This window comes from Mycteria americana, chromosome 2 (genome assembly GCF_035582795.1).
Source record: "Mycteria americana isolate JAX WOST 10 ecotype Jacksonville Zoo and Gardens chromosome 2, USCA_MyAme_1.0, whole genome shotgun sequence".
NCBI lineage: Eukaryota > Metazoa > Chordata > Aves > Ciconiiformes > Ciconiidae > Mycteria > Mycteria americana.
Window position 1 is genome coordinate 98,276,122 of NC_134366.1, and position 15,513 is coordinate 98,291,634.

Consider the following 15,513-nt stretch of genomic DNA (forward strand, 5'->3'; position numbering starts at 1 on the left):
TGAAAGAGACCAATATTGCCTGTTGCTTCCTGCTGCATCTTCCTCCACCACAAGAAAACTACCTAATATTCCTCTAGAACAGGTAATGTGCCCCGGCAATGTGGGAATATGAATGCAGGACGCACCTTACCTTCCGTGAGTCTTTTACAACTCTTGCACGATATTTTCTCAAGATAGACGTTATCAAATTATTGTAATGCCAGCACACAGTTAATTGTAAAACCATATTCAAAGTGCAGTTATAGACAAACGGCAAGGCCTTATCAAAGAAGGTTTCACACGGGTCTTTCCTGCAGCAGTGTCGACAGCTTCATTAGTGGCTTCAGGGACAGAAGAGGGAGGCTCCACTGCATAACTTTGCTGTTGAAACCCAGCTGGGAAAGACTGGAAAACACAGCAACTTCAGAACAACTTTGCTGCAAATGACCTACAAACTGAAAAGAAAAAACAAGCATCATGCCCCAATGAAAACTCCACCTATCTTCCACCCGGGCACCCACGTTCAGTCCTTCTACTCTGCTCCAGTTTCACCCCTTATCACTGACGAGCCCTGTCCTGTTCGGGCTGTCACGACGCAGGAGAGACGTGACCCCACAGAAGTGACCAGAAGTCTATCCAACAGGGCATTCTTAAACAGGGTGGAGGAGTGACGTTTATTTAGTCTAGGCAGTATTGCAATGCCAAATGACAACAGATCTCAACTGGTTTAAGTCCCTGCTACAAAGGGGGTGATGACACATTCCCCCATGTCTGTGAACAACAAGGACAGGATAAGGCACAAAATGTTTGCATTGTAGCAACAGAGGTGAGGCACTGGGGAAGAATTTTGCCCGTCTTCGGTCTTGCTAAGAAGAATCCAGGCAAGAAAGCCATTCTACTAATGGCTAACATTAAGGATTTATCAGATTGTGTTTGCACAGCAGCATACACTGTACAGAACAAGTCCTGACTGTGATCATATCATCACTGGTATGGGGATGAGCATTCAATACTTAAAATGGTTTAAGTCCAAAAAGAGACCAATGTTTTTATAAGTACTGAATGTTTTGAAGAACAAACTAGGCAAAACATGCACCAGGAATCACAGAAATTAATTCACCCTCCATGAAGTGAGCATTTGATGATTTCTTAGAGTCCTTTCCAGACCCATAACTTTGTGATAATGCAATTTTGGCTTCACGTGTATGAGCCAAGATTATACGGAGCTTCTGACCTAATGGGACAAAAACAAGGGCTAGAGATCGATTAGTACTGCATCTGCTTATAGCTACAGCACTGTACATGACTGCTTTTCTGCAGATAAGATCAAGAATGGTAATAAAATATTAAAAAGTAAGGCTAAGAAATCTAGCCTTTGTGAATTTTACGTCAGTATCTTCACTAAGAGCTGCAGTTACATGAATTGTTCTGCTGAAGGCATCTATGTCGGGTGTAGGTGTGAAGGTTTTGGTAGTGGGGGGGGGGGCTGCAGGGGTGACCTCCGTGGGAAGAGGCCAGGGGCTGCCCTGTGCCGCACACAGCTGGTTCCAACGGACCCACGGTGGAGCAGATATCCACGCTGCAGCCCATGAGACAACCCAAGCCGGAGCAGATGGATATTCCTGAAGACGCTGTGGTCCATGGAGCGCCCACACCAGAGCAGAGGAAAAACATGAAGGGGAAAAGCTTCAGTGAGAAACTGCTATGTACTGACCACAACCTCCCACCCCCGAGCCCCGTGGCGGCCAGGTAGGAGAGCTGGGAGTGAAGTCCAGTCTGGGGCAGCAGGGAGGAAAGGTGTTGCTCCAATGTTTGTCAATGAGTCAACATCGTTGTCAATGTTGTTGAGACAATTGACAACATTGTTGTCCTGTCAACATTGTTGAGACAATGTTTGTCTCACTACCCAAATCTATTTTAATTGGCAGTAAGGTACTTTTCCGGAAGCCAAGTCAGTTTTGCCCACAATGGTAAGTGGCGAGTCATCTCCCCGTCTTTATCTCGACCCACAAGCTCTCTCATCCTATTTTCTCCTCCTGTCCCACTGAGGAGGGGGAGTGAGCGAGGGGCTGGGTGGGCAGCTGGCTGTTAGCCAAGGTTAACCTGCCAGAGCGTCTCTTTAGGTGAGAAAACTACTCAGGAGCCTTCTTTCAAAACTCTCCCAAGCCCAAGCTTTCATTTACATTTCAAAGGAATGCGCATTCATGAGTTTGAAGACAAGTGCAAGCATTGTTCATACATCTGCAGTTCAAAGCATTTTCCAAGCCTTAACAAATGTAAGTGCTCACCAAGACCAATCCCTCACTGCCATCAAAATTATAATTTTAATAGGAAAAGTGGGGGGATGCTTGCTTGTTTGGTGGGGTTTTTTCCAATGACATGTTGGCTCGGGAGTAGTTCCATAATTCCTATTAGAAGAACAGAAATCGCTTTACTTCACCAGGACCACCTTAGCGATGCTCTTAGAGGCCCATCTGGTTTCCATCCACTTGCCATTCACAGGTGAGCATCATTGCTCCTTCATCAGCTTTTTACCTACTTGTGTTGGCACAGTTTCCTATAAATGAAAATTCATCCGGGCATTTCATACCGCTCTGAGACAATTTAGCTAACTCCAACACAGCACGCACTGAGAAAATGAAGAGTCTGAATTGCCTTGATTATTAATAAGACCTCACCTTTCCAGGACTGCAATTATCTACCTTTATTTAAGAGAAACTAAGAGATTGTGCACCAAATGTTACTGAACCACAAAACCAGGAGAGTCCTGCATGTCTTCTTACAAAGTGCAGCCAGCCAAAAAGAATAAATAATGAATTCGTCGCTTTCTGCATACACTAAACAGATCCATTAAAGTGGATTTATCTGCACCATTTCCCTTAAATTACAATCATGCCCTACTTCTGTGCAATTTTCTGTATTTTGCAAAAGTACTTTACCGGCGATCTAATCTCTCGTTCGGTGGCACTGCTAGAGCGGGTTATGAAATACATATTGGGCTACTATTGGGAGTCCTGCTGACTTGTGAGTCCTGCAGCAAAGCCTGAATATTGCTAGGTGGCTGAAGTCATACTACCTGCATCAGTACTAAAAAAGAGAAAGAATAAACTTTACCTAATGTTCCCTTTCACTACTTCTATGCGTTTTCTAAAACAAAAGCATGCTCATGTAATTCAAGAGAGAGCCAAGTAACGAGTAACATAAGAAGCAGGAGGAAGAATGCTCCTGCCTGGTGCTGTGCTTCTACCTTGGATCTCGTTCACAAGCTCCACTTTGCAGCAGACAGACATAGCGGCACAGCATTTCTCTCCCAGTCCTTGTCATTTTAGGAAGCATTTTATTCTCTCTCGCCACATGCATTCTCACTGGTCCTGTCGGTAGAGCCATTTCCACTAAACTATGAACATTCAGATACATAGAAGAGCGCAGTATGCTCACATAGCACACCAGAATAATTCCCAGCATAACGAAGGCAATTATTGAGTCACATAGAAGGTTTTATTACCCGTGAGCAACCCTTAGGGTTTAGTAAACAATTACAATTCTCTGGGGTTTTCATTCACTTGCCTGAGAAAAGATTGGAAAGAACATGTTTTCATTAGGGCTGGAGAGATGTTTGGAGAGAGCAAAAATCTTACCTAGCACATCTTTATGGCTCGCCAACACTCAACTTGTAAGAGCAGATTTAACCTCATGATCTTTACCCAAGTGGCACAAGAGTCAACCAGTTTGGACCACATCACACACTTCTTCTTACAAAATAATCGAATCATTCTACTTCCACTATTTCAAAAATTAAGATAAATTTGCACACCTGAATTTTTACATCTCTGAAAAACAATTTCTAATACATACCATACCTTACTAAGAACATAAGCTAAGAATAGAACTGACTTTTTTTTATGTTTAAATCAGGATGAGCTCAAAGAAATGCCAAGCCTTCCAAATTATTCTGAACTCAAGGTTCACTATAGTCTCATAGCCCCTGTAGTTCCCAAATGGCTTTAAAAAAAACGCTAGCTAAACAGCGCTTATCCATTTTTAGAAAAATCAAAGTACGACTAGCTTTTCAGCTCTGCATTTTCACCAACAGGAGAAAAAGCGCTTTAAAGAAACTGAAAATAAAGCATGGACACCACTGCAGCCATTTGCATGGTGGTGGCAGGTCGGCAAGCACGGGGTGGGGGAGAGGTGGAGAGCGGGACGTGGAGAGCGCATTGGAGGATGCGCGGTTCCGGGTTCCAACGGACCATACCATCTATGGCCAGAGGTCACACAGGGTTTATCTGAGGAAGGGGCTTGCGACCGCCTGAGAGACCACTCGCCACCAGCCCCCTCCCCCACTGCCTGCACAGAAGACTGAGAACTTTCTAGAACAAGAACCATGTCAGTCCTGAAGGGGCGTACCTGGAGGGGGGGATTAGCCTATAAAAGACACGCCCTCCAGGGAACCACACTCATGCCCACCACTGGAGGATTGCCACGTCCGTCATCGTCATGGCGGGATCCAAGGGTGGTGATACTTTTCCTTTCTCTTTCCTCCTCTCTTCTCCTTTCCTTTTCTCGCTTCTCTCTTCCTCTACTCTTTCAATATATGTATGTTTAGGATAAATTGTGACGGGCTGCCCGGAAAACAGCTCCATTGCCAAATCGCCTCTGCTCATTTGTTGAGCTTGCCAGTTCGTTAAGTTTGTCCGTTTGTTGAATTCACCAGTTAATACAGTTGCTGGCCAGACTGTTCTTCTGAGTCATTGTGATTCTACCGACCACGCAGCTCTGCCGAGCAGAGATCGGCCTTTGTCGGTACACAAAGATTCAGTCATCTCGCAACCCATCGAGTGGGACGAGACAAGCACTGGCCACTTTTCTCCTTCAGCAATGTCTAAAGCCAACTGGATGTCCTTCACTTCTGCAAATTGGCTCGATTCACCATCTCCTTCAGCAGTTTCTACAACTTGTTGTATAAGACTCCATACAGCAGCTTTCCATCTCCGATGCTTTCCCACAATACGACAGGACCCATCAGTCAACAGGGCATATTGCTTCTCATTTTCTGGTAGTTTATTGTACAGTGGGACCTCCTCAGCATGCATCACCTCCTCCTCTGCTGATATTCTGAAATCTTTGCCTTCTGGCCAGTCCCTGATCACTTCCAAGATCCCTGGGCAATTGGGGTTTCCTATTTGAGCCCATTATGTGATCAGTGTGACCCACTTACTCCCCGTAGCATCAGCTGCATGATGTGTAGAGGGGACCCTCCCTTTGAATATCCAGCCCAGCACCAGCAGCCAGGGTGCCAGGAGGAGCTGTGCTTCAGTACCAATCACTTCCAAAGCAGCTCAAACCCCTTCATATGCTGCCAATATCTCTTTTTCAGTTGGAGTATAGCGGGCCTCGGATCCTCTGTATCCCCGCCTCCAAAACCCTAGGGGTCGACCTCAAGTCTCCCCTGGTGCCTTCTGCCAGAGGCTCCAGGTAGGACCATTCTCCCCTGCCACCGTGTAGAGCACATTTTTTACGTCTTGCCCTGCCCGGACCGGCCCAAGGGCTACTGCATGAACTATCTCCCAATTAATTTGTTCAAAGGCTTGTCGTTGCTCAGGGCCCCATTTGAAATTCTTTTTCTTCCGGGTCGCTTGATAGAGAGGGCTTACGATCAGACTGTAATTTGGAATATGCATTCTCCAACAACCCACAACGCCTAAGAAAGCTTGTGTTTCCTTTTTGCTAGTTGGTGGAGACATGGCTGTTATTTTGTTAAACGCATCCATTGGGATCTGATGGTGCCCATCTTGCCATTTTATTCCTAAAAACTGGATGTCCTGTGCAGGTCCCTGGACCTTACTTTGGCTTACGGCAAAACTGGCTTTCAGAAGGATTTGGACTATTTTCTTCCCTTTCTCAAAGACTGCTGCTGCTGTATTGCCCCACACAATGATGTCATCAATGTATTGCAGATGTTCTGGAGCTTCACCCTGTTCCAGTGCAGTCTGCATCGGTCCATGGCAAATGGTGGGGCTGTGTTTCCACCCCTGGGGCAGTCGCTTCCAAGTGTACTGAACGCCCCTCCAAGTGAAAGCAAACTGTGGCCTGCACTCTGCTGCCAAAGGGATTGAGAAAAACGCATTAGCGATACCAGTTGTAGCATACCATTTGGCTGCTTTTGACTCCAGTTCGTACTGACGTTCCAGCATGTCCAGCACGGCAGCACTCAGCGGCAGCGTGGCTTCATTCAGGCCACAATAGTCTACTGTCAGTCTCCACTCTCCATTAGACTTTCGCACTGGCCATATAGGACTGTTAAAAGGCGAACGAGTCTTTCTGATCACTCCTTGGCTCTCCAGATGACGAATCAGTTTATGGATGGGAATCAGGAGTCTCAGTTGGTACAATATTGCCTCTGGTGCACCGTTGTGGTAGCAATTGGCACCTGTTGTTCTTCAACCCTCAGCAACCCCACAACAGAAGGGTCTTCTGAGAGACCGGGCAAGGTGGACAGCTGTTTAATCTCCTCTTTCTCCAAGGCAGCCATACCAAAAGCCCACCGGTACCATTTTGGGTCCTTGAAATACCCTCTCCTGAGGTAGTCTATGCCAAGGATTCACGGAGCCTCCGGGCCAGTCACAATGGGGTGTTTTTGCCATTCATTCCTGGTTAGGCTCACTTCAGCCTCCAATACAGTTAGCTGTTGGGATCCCCCTGTCACTCCAGAAATACAGATGGGTTCTGCCCCCTTATAGCTTGATGGCATTAGGGTACACTGTGCACCATGTCTACTAGAGCCATATACTCCTGTGGGTCTGATGTGCCAGGCCATCGACTCCACACGGTCCAGTAAGCCCGGTTGTCCCTTTCCTCCACCTGGCTGGAGGCAGGGCCCCTCTAGTCCTGGTCATAATATTCATTACGTGCTTCTTGTACATGTGAGTCAGGAGCTCCTTCATTAAAATCAGGAGTAAGATCAGCCCTTTTACTCTGTCTGGGGAACTGTCCACTGGAAACTGGAGCAGCAATTTTCCTGGAAGAACTCCCTTTGGTGATTGTTTTTCCTTGCAACTCACGTACCCGTGCCTCTAGGGTCAAGGTAGGTTTTCCATTCCACTTCCTCATGTCCTCTCCATGGTCATGCAGGTAAAACCACAGGGTGCCCCGTGGTGGTGCGTACCCTCTATATCCTCTCTCTGGAGCAGAGGAACGCTGACTCCGAATAGCTGAGATACTGGTCCATACAGGGGGAAAGTAGGACCTATCTTCTTTGAGTCGCTGGACCTTTCGGGACAGTTTCTCCACAGCCGAGACAAGGGAGGAAGAGATACTTTCTTCGTATTCCTGGAGCTGGCTAGCCGCTTCACCCACTGTTGGACCCTCTCCATCTTTCAAGTTCAGTATTGCCATTGAGTTGGCGCACAACGATGGTGCACTCCGTACCAACTTCCACCACATGGGTCAGGTGCACTGGACTTCATCTGGATCTTTCGGTAACCGCTCGTCGTCCAGGTCACCATAAATCACCTCCAGCACAGCTAATTCCCTCAGGTACTGGATACCTTTCTCCATGGTGGTCCATTTCCCGGGGAGATATATAACATCTTCCTTGAAGGGATATCTTTCCTTCATAACTGACAGGAGTCACCTCCAGAGGCTGAGGACTGGTGCCCCTTTGCCAATCCCTTTGTCAATGCCCCCTTCCCTAGAAAGGGATCCCAGCTGTTTGGCTTCCTTACCCTCTAATTCCAGGCTACTGGCCCTGTTGTCCCAGCATCAGAGCAGCCAGGTGACAACGTGCTCGCCTGGACGACGGCTGAAATCTTTTCGCATAGCTCGCAACTCACTCAGGGACAGGGATTGGGTGGTTTCCATCTCATCCACAAGTTCTTCCTCTTCCTTTCCTTGTGATGGCCCTGCTCTTTCATCTTCCCTTTCTAAACGAGCTGACTTTCGCTTCCAGGATTTCTTCTTGTGTATAGGGACGACTGGTACTGACACAGGTTGGTTCCCTGGTTGAACCGCAGTGCCTGTTGCGGGTGGGGCTGGAGTGACCGCAGTGCCCGTTGCGGCGGGGGTCCGGAGTAGCCGCAGTGCCTGTCATTTTGTCACCGGATCCTTGAGGGTTCTGAATAGTGTTGAACAGGGCTCGGTAAGCATGGGCCAGGCCCCAGCACATTGCAGTGATTTGTATCTCCTTAGATTTGTCAGGGTGACAACATACTTCTTCCAAATATTCTACTAATTTTTCAGGATTCTGCACTTGTTCAGGGGTGAAGTTCCAGAACACTGGAGGGGCCCACCGTCCTAGGCATTTGCCCATGCTATCCCACACACCCTGCCACTCATAACTATCCAGTCTTGGGGTAGATCTCTGGATTATATTCTTAAATTGCTTACTAATCTTAGACAAAACCAAAACAATATTCCCAAGCAATACCAATAGATGTATCTTAAGTATCCAAGGATGTTCAGGATACTGAAAAGTTATGGTAATGAAGGAGGAAACATTGTAGAAGAAAGTAGAGAAGGTCCCATTTTGTATTTCCTCCATAAAAAAAACCTCTCAGAGGAAGAAGTATAATTGCTAATTGTTTCCATGAGGTGGTACCCGACGTACAGTAATGGTTTCAGTACAACACTTAAATACCAAAGTAAACCCAAGGTCACTATTTTAATAACAAATCTCCCAGGCAAAACATCACTAATCACCGCAGAGCACAGCAAACTGCAAAAACCAACACCGATCTTTAACATGTACAGCAAAAAAAAAAAAAAAAAAAAAAAAGAACATGGTGCAGATCAGGTAACCCAGTATCGACAACAGATGAATCAGTATCGTGGCCCGCAAATACTAACAGATCTAAATTCCTTAATATGCTCTGGTTAATCTGTTATTATCTCAAACCCTTTGAGCCCCATGTTGGGCGCCAAAAAGGACTGTTGTGGTTTAGTCCCAGTCTGCAATTAGGTACCACCCAGCCGCTCGCTCACCTTCCCCCGCCCCAGTGGGATGGGGGAGAGAATTGGAAGTGCAAAAGTAAGAAACCTCGTGGGTTGAGATAAGAACAGTTTAATAACTGGAACAACAACAACAACAAAACAATACATTGTAATGAGAAGGAAAACAACAAGAGAGCGAGAGAGGAACAAATCCCAGGAAAAAAACAAGTGATATAACTGCTCACCACCTGCCAACTGACCCCCAGCCAGTCCCCGAGAAGCGATCGCTACCCCCGGCCAACTCCCCCCAGTTTACATACTGAGCATGACGCCATACGGGATGAAATAGCCCTTTGGCCAGTTTGGGTCAACTCTCTTGGCTGTGCCCCCTCCCAGTTTCTTGTGCACCTGGCAGAGCATGGGAAGCTCAAAAGTCCTTGATTAGTGTAAACATTGCTTAGCAACAACTACAACATCAGTGTGTTATCAACATTATTCTCATACTAAAATCCAAAACACAGCACTATACCAGCTACTAGGAAGAAAATTAACTCTATCTCAGCTGAAACCAGGACAAGAAGATTTATTTCAAAGAAACAAAACAAGGTGCAGACACCCTAAATTATCACAGGTTTAGTATGTGACAGTGCTAAAGAAACGTTTCAGGGAAACAGTTAGGACGCAGTTATCTGCCGCAGCCAAATGTCTGGTTCCAGGTCTCATACAGCTCTAGGTCTTTGGAGGAGACGCTGGGCCGCACGGTTCTGAAGGCACTCTCAAAGTCCAGAAAAGCAATAGGCCGCACTTGGTCTGGCATGATGGTTGCAATGTCCGTGGACTGAAGACTGCGGATAGGGCCCAGAGAAGCTTCTCGACAGAGCTGTGTCATGTCTGCCCCAGAAAATCCATTCGACTTCTTAACGATGAGTTCGATTTCCTCTTCGTCTAGAGAGCAGTGCTCCTTTGACATTAGACGGGTGACAATCTGCTTCCTAGCTGAGGCTTCCGGAAGAGGAATGTACAGTCTCTTCGCTAGTCTCCTCCGGGCAGCTTCATCGATTTCTTGGGGTCGATTTGTTGCTCCAACCACCAGAACACGATCTTCAGAGGAGGTTGTAGCCCCATCTAACTGGACCAGAAATTCGGTTTTTATTCTTCTCGACGACTCATGCTCCCCATCTCCACGCTGAGACAACAGAGAATCAATTTCATCAATGAAAATCACTGCTGGCTGTTGACATCGTGCCACAGCAAACAGCGCACGCACCATCTTTTCCCCCTCGCCTACCCACTTGGAAGTCAGAGAAGAGGCACTGATGCTAAAAAAAGTCGCTCCAGACTGGCATGCGATGCACTTGCCTATAAGAGTCTTGCCAGTCCCGGGGGGGCCAAAGAGAAGAATTCCTTTAGGAGGACCACGCAACCCAGTGAAGATGTCTGGCCTCAGCATAGGCCAGACTACTATTTCTTTTATGGTAGCTTTAGCAAACTCCACCCCGGCAATGTCGTCCCAGTTGACAGGAGGTCCATGGTCCATGATCTCGTGCATAATGAGTTCAACCATTTTTGGTTCTATGCTTTTCAGCCGTTCATCTACAGGCAGCGGTGGAGCCGTTGCTCTGCTTGCATGGGGTTTACACTGTGCTCCTCCGTTTTCGTTTCCGTCTTGCTTTGGAACCGGAGGAACAAACTTGCCAAAGGGACCCCGAGATCTGCCTGCACCCAGGGATTTTTTTACACCTCCGTACGACGAGACTGGTGCACGCTGGGGTAGGTTTTGAGATTTCTTTTGCTGATCCACCCACAGCTGTTCTTTCGCAGTTCTAAAACCAGGAACGCTGCTCTCTCCATTTCGGTTTCTACTCCCCCCAAAACTACCAGTGTCTGTACTAATGGAAGCCTGGCACGGAGCAAGGCTAGGAGTCGCCGCGCTGCCTTCGTCAGCCAGACCATAAAACGCTTTTCTTTTTCCACAACTTGCCGACCGTGCAGGCATAGCTGACTGACTGGAAAGAGACACATTTTCTCCATCACAACAGTTACTCGGCATTTTCAGAGAACTACTGCTTGCTGCTTCTTTACTTCCAAATAGTGGAGTTGCCTGGAAACCTGTACGAACCTGTTCGGGTAAGGAGGCTGAAGAGGCAGGAAGCGCATGTGAAGTTTTCGTCACAGGAGGCATGCTGCTTTGAAGAGACTTTGAAGATGGGGGATGTGCAAGGAGATCTGGCCCCTGACTTGCACATTTTGCTGAGCCAGCACAGAGCTCAGGCTCTCCAGCACTGCTGAAGATACTGAGTTTAGGAAGATCTGGAGCGGCAGAGGCACTGACCCCCGTCTCAGCTAGTACGCGGGCATCTGTTGGTGCCATCTGAGAGCTTTGGACGGTTTTGCCAGCCTGCATCCTCTCTTGCACACACTTTAATTCAAATACATTATCTGTTGTCAAGGCAGATTGCCACTTGTCGCTGTCATTTTGCTGACACTTTGCCAAAGTCAAAATGTTGTCAGCATAGTTATTCAAGCCAGTCTCTATGTTGTCAGAGTCAATAATTGCAGAGTATTTCTCTGCGTATTTTTTAAACAGGTTGTCAGCGCAGACCTGAGAGATCTCAGAGTTTGCCCATGCATACTGAATACGCAGGACCTTGGCACGGTATTCGTCTGCCTTCTGTCCGGGTGTGCAGGTGCCAGAGGTAATAGCAAAGTAACTTTTCTGCCAGTCGCTCAGGTGCACGGTGCTGTGGGTGGGGGTTTCCATGGCTGGCACTGAAACATACGTAAAATACCCGCTGTTATACAATGCATTTCACAGCTATTTGCTTTGGCTGCTTTCCCCCTTTCCTAAATACACATGCATGATGAAAACATACAGTATTGTAATCAAGAGAAATAGCGCAGCAGATCTTGTAAACTGGTTAGACAGCCTGGACACTTTACCATTTCCAAAAAGCAACCAGCTTCACGGTGTAAAGCCATTTCGACTGAGGTTCTCTTCTCTTCCTTGTGCAAAGAAAGGAAAGAAGAAGAAGGAGAAAAAAAAAAAAAAAAAAAAAAAAAAAAAGAGAGCGCGTTTGCCTTTAACCAGAGGTCTCCTGGGGAGGTAAGCAGACTGCAGAGAATGGTCTGCAAAGAAGCATTGGCCTTGTTAAATGAAATCACCAGTGCTTTCACTCGTATTTGACAGAATACAGCACAGTGCAGAGGAGGACAGATTACATATACCTCACTGTCAGAATGATAAAGTTTATTACAGTGATGGTAATAAAAATGAAACAATGAAGCCAATAAATAAAACTACACGTGAAGTCTGTGAGGGGAGGTAAAAGTGGAACGAATAAGCCCAAATTTAGTAAACTTTTGGGTTAAGAAAATACTTACAGATTCAGAGCAAACGTTCAAAACTATTTCTTCCATTTAGAACATACTAACATCTCCCCATTTCATATTTCAGAGAAAAAAAGCTCTTGTGTGGTTAAAGAGATGCTTGCTTCTCAGACCTAGAAAGTGGAATTTAAACTCCTTCAGCGATTCTTTAGTTTAAGAAATACGAAGGATGACATTTGGCTACGAAGAAGCATTTTGCTAGACTTGAAAAGAAATGCTCGTGTTTACGATGTATTTTCAAAGAAGTCTTTCTCTGCAACGTATCACGTGCAGCAGTATTGCTGGGCATGCCAAGAATTCACGACTTCAGAAGAGGCACAGGCACAAGCAAAATTATGAGAAATCCACCACGGCCTCAACAGGGTTTGCAGAAAGCTCCTAACACACGAATGCCGATCTTCTCACCCGTCTACAAGGGACATATGTCTCACGTATGACGTGACCGAAATATATCAAATCCCAATTTCCCTTTTTTTAACTTCAGTATGTAGCGGGACGTTCCAGCCAGAGAATACTTAAAACAAAAATTATTACAGTGGAGGCCCATATATTCTGCACCCCTTCCCAAGGAGTACGAGTCAACTCCCAATCTTCTTCTGAATCAGCTGCAGACTATGCATGAGTGCCAATTAGCTGCAGACTATGCATGAGTGCCAATTAATGTACAGCTGTAATGTACATACAAGACTGGGGAGACAGAGATGAAGGAATACAGGGGGTGTGGGTCCTCTCTCTTTACTTTCAAAAAGTCTTGCATCAGCGTAAGACAACAGACAGCGCAATAGGATTATGGCAGGAGGGGTTACGCACATAATAAACAATAAGGGATAAATCATTTTGGTTTGGATTTTTTTGGACTTTAGCCCAACTTTGTAGAGCTGTTTAGAAACATCAAAACATCTTTTACCTGCAAATTCAGCGCCTTTACATGGGAAGCCAGTTAAAAAAAAAAAAAAAAAAAACAAACCACAAAAATAAGATTTCCTCTGAAAAATTACTGTCAACTTTAGCACCGTGAGAAGTCTAACTTGCGCCTACCGAACGAGGCGCAAATTCCCACCACAATCCCTCTGCAGCTGAGGGACAGGTGAACAGGAGATGGAAGGCTGCAGCCTTTTATTTCTTTTCTCCAGACAGCTACATAACAACATACTGAATACCTGTCACTATGCACATCACTTTTTTGTAACTGTAGAATCAAAACCAGCTTACGAAGCATGAAAGCTAAGTGCAGAAAAAGTTTAGGAGCAGCCATTTGCTCTCATGAAATATTTCCAAAGGTTTACATCATTTGGAACATGACATCTCAAGTTCACCACCACTTCTAAAGACTTGGGAACCATCTTCACAGCTCTGAGGGAAGGTCATAATAAGCCAACAGAGGTGGCTAGTTTGAAACGTCAGTTTGATTTTCCTTCTGAGGTATCTTCTCATGCCACCTTCTCTCCCTGTTCTAATGCCTATTAGTTGTCCTCATAGTCTGACCATTTTCCCCAAGAGCTAGCCAAACGCCTACGCTGACAGTCAGTCCTTCTTCAACAGCCAAAACTGTTCCTAGACGTTGTGGGCACCGTCCTTTCACAGAAGCGTCCAACACTGGGGGTTTATCAAAGCACCGACAATACCGACTTGCTGGCACAGGAGTGTTCGGCCTCAGCAGACAGAGGGGTAAGTAACTACCTGACGTGCGTGCCGGATGTCGTTCCATTCATACGTGAACATAAACACCCACCCAAAACACGGGGAAGGCCTGCTTGCCCGCAGGCAACAACCCCAGCAGAGCAGCACGCCGGCCGCCCAGGCAAGGCTCAGCCCTCTGCGCTGCCGAAGAGTGCGCGCAGGCCGGTACCGCCCAGCCGGCCAGAAGCCAGGGCAGGGCCCCTCCACTCAGGAGCCCTCGCCGGCGCAGCTCCAAGCACGGCAACCCCCTCACCGCACCGGCGGAGGGAAGCCGAGACCGGAGCCCCAAGGCTTCCCCAGCGGCCTTCGTCCCGCTACGCCACGAGCGGGGCTGGGCGGGCCGTCCCTGCGGGCTCCGCCGCGGAAGCGCAGCGAGGGCCCTCACGCCCGAGGGGAAGGGGCGCAACGGTCGCCAACCGCCTCCAACAGCCGGGGCCCGGCGCGCGCCGCTCGGCGCCTGCAGCGGAGGCGGCGGGAGAGTGGGGGAAGAGGAGAGCGAGGCGCCGCGCGGGAGCGAAGCAGAAGGGTCCCGCGGCGCGGCCGAGGCAGCCGCGCAACCCCCCCGCCCTCGCCTCCCCCGCGCACCCACCGGCCACGACCGCCGCCAGCCGCCTCAGCAGATCCCGCGCTGCCCCAAGCCCCGCCCCGCTGCCGCCCACCAGTCGGATAACAGGGCTCCGGGAGGCGCAGCCAATCAGCGCTCGGAAGGGCGGGCCGAGGGGAGGGTGGGAAGGTTCGCTGCGCCGACGTCATGCGCTCGGCCTTAGCAGGGTGCCGGAGGGGACGGAGCGCGAGAGGGCGGGCGGGGGAGGTCCACACGCGGGCCTTCCTGCTCCCTATTGGCTGCGCCTGAGGCGTACGCCCTCCAATGGACGCGGGATCCGTGCCTTGGGAGGCGGGCGGCCCCGCCCCGGTCGCCGCGCGCGGCGTGGTGCGCGCGGGTCTCGCCGAGTGCGGCGGGTCCCGGCCCCGGCCCGTGTTCCCCGGCCCGTGTCCCGTGTCCCGTGTGCCGTGTCCCGGCCCTGCTCCGGCCCGTGTCCCGGCCCTTCCCATCCCTTCCCGTCCCCTGTGTCCCGGCCCGTGTCCCGTGTCCCCCGGCCCGTGTCCCGTGTCCCGGCCCTTCCAGTCCCCTGTCCCCTGGCCCGTGTCCCGTGTCCCGGCCCTTCCCATCCCTTCCCGTGTCCTTTCCCACGTCCCGTCCCGTGTCCCTTCCCGTGTCCCGGCCCCGCGATGGCGGCCCCGGGGCCCTCGCGTCACGCGCTAACAGTAAGCGTGCTGATCGGAGGCTTCTTGAACCCTGACGTGCCTGCACACGCCTCGGGAAACCGCTTACGACACAGGTTTGGCCCCTGGGCTGGAAGCTACAGCAGCCAAGGAGGAAGAGGCTCGAGAACGTGCAAGATGGCGCTGGGGCATCGCCTGTCCCCGCCGTTTTCAGCAGCAGCAGCAAACGTGAAGCGGGAGATGAACTGTTCCGAGAGGCCGAGGAGGCGCGCCCGGGGGTTTACGCGCGCTCGGTGACTGCAGGGGCAGAAGCGC

General features: G+C 48.9%; 1 protein-coding gene across 6 annotated transcripts; it reads right to left on the reverse strand.

Moving 5' to 3' along the window:
* Positions 1-9,183: 9,183 nt before the first annotated feature.
* FIGNL1 (fidgetin like 1) lies at positions 9,184-14,676 on the reverse strand. 6 transcript variants are annotated; one of them, XM_075494101.1, is made up of 2 exons: positions 14,564-14,676; positions 9,184-11,676 (listed from the first exon to the last, which is right to left on the reverse strand). In XM_075494101.1, exon 2 carries the CDS (start codon positions 11,666-11,668, stop codon positions 9,593-9,595), a length of 2,076 nt encoding a protein of 691 aa, XP_075350216.1. In that variant the 5' UTR covers positions 11,669-11,676; positions 14,564-14,676; the 3' UTR covers positions 9,184-9,592. The 6 variants fall into 6 exon arrangements, with proteins under 6 accessions (XP_075350216.1, XP_075350218.1, XP_075350215.1 ...); XM_075494103.1 differs by having other exon boundaries at positions 14,560-14,607; XM_075494100.1 differs by lacking the exon at positions 14,564-14,676 and adding an exon at positions 14,027-14,505.
* Positions 14,677-15,513: the final 837 nt, after the last annotated feature.